This window comes from Zosterops lateralis, assembly GCF_965231275.1.
Source record: "Zosterops lateralis genome assembly, chromosome: 8".
NCBI classification, from domain to species: Eukaryota; Metazoa; Chordata; class Aves; order Passeriformes; family Zosteropidae; genus Zosterops; species Zosterops lateralis.
In genome coordinates this window covers 9,848,667-9,859,606 of record NC_139768.1, presented here as the reverse complement: position 1 = coordinate 9,859,606, position 10,940 = coordinate 9,848,667, and the positions used below count along the sequence as shown (strand labels likewise).

General features: G+C 40.4%; 1 protein-coding gene across 1 annotated transcript; it reads left to right on the top strand.

Annotated features, from left to right (window-relative positions):
• Window positions 1-3,087: 3,087 nt before the first annotated feature.
• LOC310912384 (cytochrome P450 2H1-like) lies at window positions 3,088-10,940 on the top strand. Its single transcript, XM_083866935.1, has 9 exons — window positions 3,088-3,296; window positions 4,289-4,451; window positions 5,270-5,419; window positions 7,231-7,391; window positions 7,776-7,952; window positions 8,390-8,531; window positions 8,816-9,003; window positions 9,506-9,647; window positions 10,128-10,940. Exons 1-9 carry the CDS (start codon window positions 3,120-3,122, stop codon window positions 10,307-10,309), a joined length of 1,482 nt encoding a protein of 493 aa, XP_083723061.1. The 5' UTR covers window positions 3,088-3,119; the 3' UTR covers window positions 10,310-10,940.

Genomic DNA, 10,940 nt, shown 5'->3' with positions numbered 1-10,940 from the left:
TCTATCCTGCTGGAGAGGGAGTAAACAGCTGTGTGGTGCTCAGTTGTCAGCTGGGGTTAAACCATCCCAATGAAAACGTTCAGTGAAATGTCACATTTTAATGTAAGGACATAGGAACCCAAGGACGGGTGTGCTGGATCATGACAACAGTCAAGGCAGCCCAGAATTCTGTTCAGCTCCAACCCTAGCTTAAAGATTAGTTCCCAAGGAACAGAACAAAACCAAACACGGCTGCCACAGAGGAATATTCTTTCGGACAGCTTCAGTCACCAGTGATTCCTGGAGTATCAGTGATATCTTTGTGCTTGAGTACCCTCAGTGGATTTTGCTCCCATGAATTGGGAGCAAAATCTGGTTACTTTTTGGACACATACATCTTGAAAAATGGTGTTCCACAGCCCAAGGGCATGGTGTGTGAAAAGCCACCTCCTTTGGCTTATTTGAAAATATAGAAAGAAACAAATACCAAAAGTTGCTATATTTATTTGTGCCTGGATGCCAAAGAACAGTCACTGGCTAATAGTCCGTACCCAGCTTTCCACTGTCCAAGTTCTAGATTTCTCTCTAACAGGATGAGGGAGAAACTTGGAAGAACAAAAATGATAAAATTTCCTGGTCAAGATAAAGGCAGTTAAACAAAGAGATGGAAAAAAAATAAACAAGTGATGCAAAGACTCACCAGCAGAAGACTCATTATCACACAGTCTCTGAACAATAGCTGCATTGGAGAGACAATTCCCCAGTTTTCATTTCCAAGAATGATGTTAGACATGGATTATCTCTTTTGTCAGTTTGGGTTGGTTGGCCCAGCTGTGTCCACTCCCAATCCCTTGCTATCCCCCAGCCTGCTACTTGGATTGAGGACAGAGGGAGCAACCAAGAAAGCCTCAGTGCTATGCAAGCATTGTTCAGCAGTAGCTAAAGCACTGGTGTGTCCTCAACACTGTCATAAATCTAAATCACAGCACCACAGCAGCTGCTGTGAGGGAGCCAGATCCAGTATGTCTGAGCAGGCAGTGAATACACTTGAAGGGGCTGTTCTGGGGAGAAGGTGGTGTCTGTTTTCTCACAGACCTAACCTGGAGGACAACAGGACCAAGTTGATGACGTGCAGGTCCCAGATGAAAGGCTATGTCTAAACACAGGATGGAATCCCTGGAGCTGGCACATACGTGTCACTAGACAAGCCCAGCAAAGCAGCAGCCTCCAGAAGGCATTCAAAGGAAAGCCTGAAATTTGAAAGACTGGTGCATACAGCAGCATCCCACCCTGTCAATTTGAGTTTGAATTTACAGGTGGAGCCAGAGAATGGTGCCAATTTGTGACAAGACCAGAGGCCCTCCCGGCATCTACTTTCCTACCACATTGGGAAGAAAGCTTGGAAGAAAGCAGAGTCTTTTAGGTGCTTCCTGTGAATGTCAACTATATCAGGATGGGTCTTTCAGACCTAGATAAGCCTTTCATACTCAAATAACCTTTCACACTCAAATAATCCCTGCCTTTGTGTCATCAGAGGTGACCCAAGACCTTTGGCAGTCAAATCTCTTCCCAGTTGAACTCATGGATCCCTCCAAGCAGCCCTGGCTTTATTCCCACCACCATTTTGAAACCCTTCAGGGATCATGTGAGTAATTACATAAATACTAAAAAGGCCATGTCTGGATGTGGGATGATGCTGCCAGCAAAGCTCTGCTTTTCCAGTGCATTGGGCTTCACAGCAGTTGTTCACCCATGAACACTCAAAAACTGATTGAACAAATGTGGACTCAAGTTCTAAGCCAACGAGTTCATGCAGGAAGATGAATTACTTTCCATTATCATTACCAGGGAGACAAAGAAGAGATTAAGATACATACTAATTTTTTTTGCATAGGACATATATTCTTATACATGGGATATATAAGAATATATAAGATTATATGCATTTTGACACATCCTTCCAGTATCACAGCATCCAAGGGGTCATATTAATTTTGGCTATGTGTGAAATGATGGAATGGATGGGAAGAGTCTTGGCAGGTGGCAAAGCCTGTTTCTCTGACTGAAATGATCCCTGACATTGTTGTTGTGGTGGGATACCCTTAATCTGACATTAGTTTTCTGAAAATCTGGATGAGCTCCCTCTCTAGTGTGTAAAGAGAAACAGGCACTGCCAGAGGACACTGACACCAATTTAATGCTCATCCATTGTCAGTAGGTGCTTCACAGAGACCCAGGTGTCTGAAGCAAAGAGCAGAAGAGTGGTCAGAGTGTGACCACAGGGTGATGGGCAAGGGCTCTTCTGTGGGGCAAGACCGACCCAGGGGGCTTAGCAATGAGGATTTCTCTCCCCTGCCAGGGGTCTGGGGCTGTAACACACAAAGCTTCTCAAAAACAGATAGGAAGGTGGGAGGGGGAAAATAAAAAAGAAAAAGCTGTTTCTCTCCAGAGAGAATTCATATTGAGCTTAGCTCAACTGATGAGAGCATGGTGCTAATAATGTCAAGGTTGTGGGTTTGATCCCTGCAGGGGCCATTCACTTTAGAGTTGGACTGGATGATCTTGTTGGTCCCTTCCAACTCAGAATATTCTGTAAGTGTTTGACACACTTTATTTTTCTCACCAGCGTTGTCCACGGCATTGTGTTTGAGCACCAGTTTCATAGATCAGAGATAAACAGAGATCTTCTTCTTCTTCTTCTGCAGATTCTCATTCAGGATTACCTTAAGAGTAATGTCACGTCTCTTTCTTATTACACAGAGACTTCCTAAGATAACGAAAGCTATTTCTTTTTTTTATTCCACTAATACTTCCATTTCTCTTCTTAAGCTATAATTTTTACCATCTTCTGCTCTCTACACATGTTCTCATCCCTTGTTTATTTGTTTCCCTACCAGGGCTTTGGCAGATCTTAATTACCACTGCTTTAGGACTATTACATAACTCACAAAGTCAGCTTTAGTAACATTCATTCTTATCATGAGCAGATTAATAAGTAAACTCATATGTCAGTAAGAATGGGAAGGCACTATTGGCTAATTCCAACCATGTACTTTGGCACCACAGCATATAAATAAGCATGGATTTACAGGTCCAGCATCAGGCTTTTCTGACACCTGACCTCTCTTCCTCAGCCTACCATGGAGGTCCTGGGAGGGACCACTATTTTCTTGCTGATATGCATCTCATGCCTTCTTTTTGCCACATGGAGAAGCAGATCTCAAAAAGGGAAGGAGCCTCCTGGTCCCACTCCATTCCCCATTGTTGGAAACCTGCTCCAGATAAACCCATGGAATTTGCCTGAAAGCATTAAAAAGGTAAGGGACTGTCTTATTCTTTCCTCTGTTATCTTCATGACATATAAAAGAAAATCCAGTCCCACCAGTCTCAGCTAAATTCACAAGCTTAATCTGCATTGGCCAAATGTTAGATTCAAACAGAAACAAATGTTTCCCAGATGTATATGCTTATTAAGTCTATATATTGCAATAATCTATTGCATTTCTAAGTCTATATATTACAGGAGCATGTACATATATATTTATATATGTATATGTCTATATATTGTAAGTCAGTCTGTGTATTCACAATGACCATACTGAAATGAGTTTTGTGCTGACCTCGCAATTTGTACCACAGAACTACAATTTGCAGTGGATTTGCAATTAAGGCACTGATGCCGTTGCAGTATAATCCTCCTGTGCTCAATTACTTACCATGTTGGCAACACAGCCTGGCCCTTTTTGGGGGGAGAGCCTGACTCTATTTTGCTGCCTCTGCTCCCTAGCAGATATGTAGGATCTCCTGGGAGTGAGAGAAGCAAGCGTAGAAATTGAAGTAAAGACATTTGGAGGTGAATTGTGCTGTCCATTCCCTCCCTTGACTGATGTCACTAATCTGGCAAAATATCCCTTTGAGAGATGGTTTTGCTGTTTGTGGTCAAAACCTGTTAGGCATTTGCTTCCATATTGTGTATATAACTGATTTTAGAGCTCATGTAAATTGTTATCCACTATGCCCTGCACAAAAACATTCTAAAATGTTTTGTCAGCCCTGTGAAGGGCTATTTTCTTTTCTCAAATTTGGACTGGATACTTGCCATTTCCATTCCTTTTCCCTATTTCTTGTACAATTCCCTCTTCCCTTGTCTGTAACTCATAATTAAAAGATCTCTGCACTGTTGTTAATCAATGTCATGTCTCAGCAGTGCTGGGACAATGACACATCACCTCTCAGGCCTCTTTGCTACAAACATCACAGGTTATCATTAATGTTGTCATGTTGCTCTTTGTGCTCATCTTTCCTACAGCTCAGTGAGGAGTATGGTCCTGTCTTCAAGATCCATTTGGGCCCACAAAAGATTGTGGTGCTGTATGGCTATGATGTTGTAAAAGAAGCTCTGGTTGACCAAGGAGATGACTTCAGTGGAAGAGGCACTCTACCACTGATTAAAAAACTCTTCCAAGGCACAGGTACGTCCTTGGTAATGCCAGCATGCAAAACAGATGTTTTCAGAGCTTCAGAAACACAGCTGAGAGGAAAGTGCAGGGGGGAACAGTCAATTTAATTTACTAATTTTGTGCAGACAAATCAGCAATTGAAAGCCAAAACCCAGCTCATTACTTGGACCCTTGAGTAAACTGGTCCCTGGAGAGCTGTTCAAGGTCCCAGGATGGCTTCACTGTGTGCCTTTTTATTTCCAGTGTGCTTCAAGCTTTGGCTAAAATTTTGTACATTAAATGTGCCTCTAAGGTCTTACATTCATTCTCCCATTTCTGAAAATATTCTGAATATACACACAACTCAGGAACCAGCAAAAGGAAAGCCCACAGCACAACTAAGATAAGATAATATAGGCTGACCCAGTAAGGCCCACCGTCCAGATTAGGTCATGAGATAATTCACCAGATCAGTCTCTGGTATGGCATTTATAGTACATATTCCATGGTATTATATATATAGTGCAGTACCAATGGTAGCAGAACATTTGAGTGGTTGTGTCAGTGTAAAAGCCTTGTGCCCAAGACCAATTCAGCGTTACTTCTTACTTACTTCCTAACATAATTTTTCTTATCCTGGGAATAAAGTCAGTTGTACTCAAGTGCTGTGACAGATGGATCAAATTTGTCACCTTCAGAATTGCAGAGAAATTACGGTTTTGGGTAGATAGCAATTGCAATGTAACTCCACAGAGAGGTGTCTTTGCGTGCTCAGTACTTACTGTGGAGTTCCCATTAAAGGGAAATAACCCTGTTTCATCATGAAGGTCTATTTTTCCTCCCTGTCTCAGGCATTGTGACCAGCAATGGGGAGACCTGGAAGCAGCTGAGACGATTTGCAATCACCACCCTGCGGGACTTTGGGATGGGGAAAAAGGGCATTGAGGAGCGAATCCAGGAGGAAGCCCATTTTCTGCTGGAGAGGCTTAAGAACACACATGGTATGATAAGGACTTTGTGCCTGCTGAGACACTGTGCGTATCTGCAATGAAACAATGAGGGTTTTTAGGGCTGCTTCACAAAATCTGTGATCCAAGGAGTGGGCATATGACCACTGCTATTTCCGCTCCCTGCTTGTGTAGGCAAAGTTGTCAGTCCTGGCAGTGGGTCAGTCGAAGGTACTGTGACAGCATAGAGGATAAAATTAGGAAATGCTTGGAAAGCATCTTTTAACCTATTCTTGTGGAACAAGACAGGAAGTGGCAAAAGGAATGACTTTGCCACAGAGCCAAGGGTTTGATGGAATTTAGCCGTGGAGAAAGGGCTGGATGCTGTCAGGTAACCAACTATGCTCTTCTTCACCTTGTCTCCTGCATATCTATGTAAACAGATCCTGAAGAAGCAGGTGACCAGAGAATTCATTTGCAGATATTTGGGGTTGGGTCCAGTCCATCTGAACACTAGACAATATGTCCAAATTATTGGTGGGGCTGTCCAATGGGAACAAAGATATAAGCTGCTTCTGAGGGCAGGGTATAAGGTTACCCAGTTGGTTTCAAACTGTAAATGTGTTTTCTGGTAGTATGTAAGTCAGTGTTACTTCTAAATGTGTCCCCTGAGGGTGGCACAGTACCAGCCTGGACCTCAAGCTTTCTTTTCATTGCCAGCCCTCAATGTGTGCCTGTTCTGCAAGGGGGGGGAAAGAGATGGATCTAAAAGAATGGTTAAGCATCACTGTTTTCCATTAGCCACTAGAAAATTCAGTCTGGCTTCTCAGATAAACATTTGTTTTATAAATCAGAGAAAACACTCTCACCTGCATTGCTTATATCTTTTGACTATCACAGTAATAACATATTTCTTATGCCCTTATGCAAGCCTCTAACTCTGGTTTACCTTGTTACAGAATCTTTTATTGTGTATTAAAAGGTTTTACAAGCAAGATATATACAAGCAAAAAGTATAAATCCATTATTTAATACAATTAATAAATAGTTATGACTAGTATCTTCTACATTCAGCATTAATATCCTCACCACCTCTGAAACACCTGCTGAGTCTTCAATGGCCATGGAGTCATCAGTCAAGCAGAGAATTAATGCTATTGCTCCTTGGAATAGTGTGCTACAAAGTTGACATTTTTTCACTCTGTGGTTTTCTTTCAGGATTTTATACCTTTTCATGTTATTGTTTTTCATCTTGAGACCTTGAGATGCACCCTATCACTGTCTGTAATTATAGCTTGCCTTTCTTCCTTGGGTCTAATCTTGCTTTTTGCTTACACCATAATTCTCTTCACGGGAGTTATGCAGCTGTGCTATCAAACCTAGACTCTGATCACAGGCATTTGAACCCCAAGGAGAGGGCTATATAACTGAGGTTACGCTGATCAAGTTAATAAGTTAATTTAGCATATCTGATAAAGTTAATAAGGAGAGTGCAGTAATCTAAAGACATGGTTCAGGCAAAGTCCCCATGATTTCATTGGGATTTTGTGGGAATGTTTAGGCTTTAGACTGCTCTAATAAACAGTCCATAAGACAGACAGGCATGTACTAGCTGAAGAGGAACTGAGGCACTCAGATCAGTGTTCTGCTGAGAACAAGGCAAAAGAGATACTTAAACCATCTTAGGAGTGAAATTAGTTCACTGCAAGAAGAGAAGAATAAATTGGATAAGCCCTTCACTGTCCTTTCAAAGAAGTGCAAAATTCTGGATCACCAGAGAATGTAAAACTACCCTGTAGTGTCAGAGGAGGGGATGATCCATTAAATAGTGAAAGCAAGATATCCTTTTTTGGTGGTTGTTGCAGAGCGACCCCTCAACCCTGGAAATTTCCTAGTCCATGCTGTTTCCAACATCATCTGCTCCATTGTCTTTGGGGATCGGTTTGACTACGAGGACAAGAAATTTCTAGCTTTAATTGATTGGATAGAGGAGAACAACGAGCTCCAGGGCTCTCTACAAACACAGGTGTGTGTGGTTTTATTTAATACATTTGTTAGTTGTTATAATATTTTAAGGAATATTTATTCATGTTATTAGTTTTTAATTGCACTGGGTTTTCCTAAATTTGGGAAAAAAATAGGAAGTGAAAAAAGCAGTTAAATAAATTCCTGATTTTTTTCCTTTACCTTATGGAATTGCCATTGTATGTCCAAAGGCTATCATTGCAAAAGTTGCTCAAATCCTTGAATGTAGTGAAACCATAAAGTAAATGCCAATAAAATCCTGAGTAAGAAAGACCTACTGTTCCAAAACAGTTTAACTGCCCCATTTTCATAGTTACAATCGGGGGAACATTTTATTTTATCCACATTAATCGGAATGTGCTTTTTCATCCCTTTATTTTTACAGATATATAATTTCTTCCCAACTATCATGGATTATTTACCTGGACCTCATCAACAACTGATAAAAAATTTTGAAAAAGTTGATAAATTTACAACAGATATTGTAATGGAACACCAGAAAACCTGGGATCCCACTTCTCCTCGAGATTTTATTGATGCTTTCCTTAATAAAATGGAACAGGTACAGTAAGAGTAGAGATTTATTGGATTATATGGAAATCACTGCTTGAATCACATCTTTTCTTTTTACTTGTGTTGGAGCCATTGGAGTTTTGCAAATACAGAGGGAAACTTGCTCTTCTTGACACATTGACTTTATTTTATCCTCTCCAATTTCTTATCAAGCATTTTTAAAAACAGAATTAACAGCATGAGCCAAAGTGATGAAAACTGAAGACCAATCTGGTTAATATAATTCAATGCTCCTTCCATATTAAAAAAGATTCATAATATTATTCAGTAAACCTACCATAAATGTTGGTGTTCTGGAGAGTGAGTGTCATATTTTTGAAAGAACCTTAGATAATGTTCATAAACTTACATTATGGGTACAGGATTATTTTTTTAAGCAAACTTCTTGGCTTGTCATTCAAAACCTTCTGTCAAATCTTCCTGCAGGAGAAAGGGAATGATGACTCAAATTTCACCGTTGAGACCTTGAGCAGAACCACACTTGACTTGTTCCTTGCAGGAACAGGGACCACAAGCATCACATTGAGATTTGCAATTCTGATTCTCCATAAATACCCAGAGATAGTAGGTAATGGAAATAAATAGTTTAAAAATTTTTACTAGGTTGTGGGATCAGTTTGGACAATTCCTGTCACTACCACATGTGGCAATAGTCCCTGACTAAGGAAATATGCTTTTACAGTATGGAAATGTGTATAAGTCTTAGTAACCTTCACAGGAAGCAGATGTTAGTACTAAGTATATTCATATATCCCTGGTGTGCTAAAAGCAAATTTTGTTGTAAATATGGAGAGAGGTTTAGGCAAACAGACGGGGGACATGTTCATTCAACATTTACTGATTCCTTAACAGAGAAAATGCAGAAGGAGATTGATTCCGTGATTGGCCGAGACCGAAGCCCTCGCATGTCGGACCGGAGCCAGATGCCCTTTACAGATGCTGTGATCCATGAAATCCAGAGATACATTGATTTCATTCCTATTAATGTCCCACACGCTGTAATAAGAGACACCATGTTCAGAGGCTATTTTATTCCCAAGGTCTGTACAACTGTGTCTGAGAAAGGTGGTAATCTCTTGAAAACAATGATGACTTTTGTTCTTTGTGCTTTATTTATTTTCAAAAGCATTGAAATGTGATACTGAATTTAATTTTTTTTTTGGAAGGGGATTCTGGAAGTTACTGAGTCCAATCCCTTGTACCATAAAAAAAAAAAACAAACAAACAAACAAACAAAAAAAACACCACCCAAACTTTTTCATCCTCTGTATGAAGAGGAAGATAGCTCTATATTTTTTTCTTTTCATGTCAATGTAAATTGTAATTTATTTGGAAGCAATAGTAAATATTCTAAACAGACTTACTATTAAAATTCACTAAAAAACATCTTTGCCATTCCGATGGCATATATTTTCATGCATTAAATGTTAATTTAAAACTGGTTAAACTTTGACTACCCTTCTATTTAGCTCTGGGAACTTCTAAATGCCTCCTTGCTTTAGCATATCTCCATTGTACTTTGTTTCTTTTTTGTTAATTCAGGACACTATGATATTTCCTATGCTGAGTTCTGTCCTACATGATAGCAAGGAATTTCCAAATCCAGAAAAATTTGACCCAGGACATTTCTTGAACGCAAATGGTACCTTTAAAAAGAGTGACTACTTCCTGCCATTTTCTACAGGTAAGACCTCTTGCTATTTCAGACCCTAGACTATCCTGTTCTGAAATCTCTCTGAAGATTACATGGCTCCATCACCATTGTCTGTACAGTGATGTCAGGTGACATCTGCTACAGTCACTTCTGGGCAATTCTAACCCCTGCACTTGAGTTCCAGTTGACTTCTTTTTTTAGCAACACAAAAACTCCTCCAATGCCTTCTACAAGATGTGTATGAAGTGGGACTCAGCCATGCAAGTTATCTCTCAAACTCAGCATCAAACAGCAGCAGAACATGAGCAAGCAGAGCCTTCAAACTGTCTTCACATACTGAGCGCTCTCATTGTTCTAGACCTTTAGTTCCTAGTTTAATTCACGCTTCCCCAAAATACTGCAGAGCTGCCTGTGCATTCTGAGATGTCTGAACTTTCATGGAACTGTGGCTAAAATCAGTTACTAGCAAAATACTCCACCGTCACCTCTTTTTTTTCCTTTCACTTGTAGGAAAACGCGTCTGTGCAGGAGAAGGTCTGGCCCGGATGGAGATATTCATATTTTTAACATCCATCTTGCAGAACTTTACTTTGAAGCCTGTTATAGATCACAAAGACATTGACATTAGCCCAATAATCACCAGTCTGGCAAGTATGCCCCAAAACTATGAAGTTTCTTTTGTTCCACGGTAGCCAAATGAAGAGTTTCCAGCTCCCACACTCATGACACACTCACCCTAATGACATTCATTCCCCAATCTGTTGAGAATGAAACACTCAGACCATTTGGTAGATACTTTATGGAGAGAAGAGTGCTTAGAAAAGAAAATTGTATGGTGCTTTTATAACCACCACGGCCATCTCTTAACAGAGTAGGCAATCACACAAGGAAGGACACAGCTCTCCGTGCAAAATTACACAGACTCTTCTCTGCATCTACCTCATCCAGCTCTGGTTCCTGTCTGGCTTCTGACATGCCAGGTTGTCTGCACTAGTTCTCTGAGAGCCCTGCTGCTGCTGTCCTTATCACCTGAGGGGTTCCAGCAGGAACGGATGCTTGTACAGGATTTTTACTCTGCTTGAAGTACCTCTCTCTGTACTTTCAGTTTGTTTGTAATCTATTTGTAAAGGCAAACATAAAATGCTGAGCTTTTTTGTGTTAGATAATGATCATCTACTGTATTATTGCCCCAATACTTACTGTCTACTGTGGTGGGAATAGAGTTTATCAATGACTGGGCAGATGGGTCATCCTCTGTGTTATTACAATGAGAGTTTGTGAAATTACAATTTATACTGCAGAATAAAGTAGTAGTATACTGAA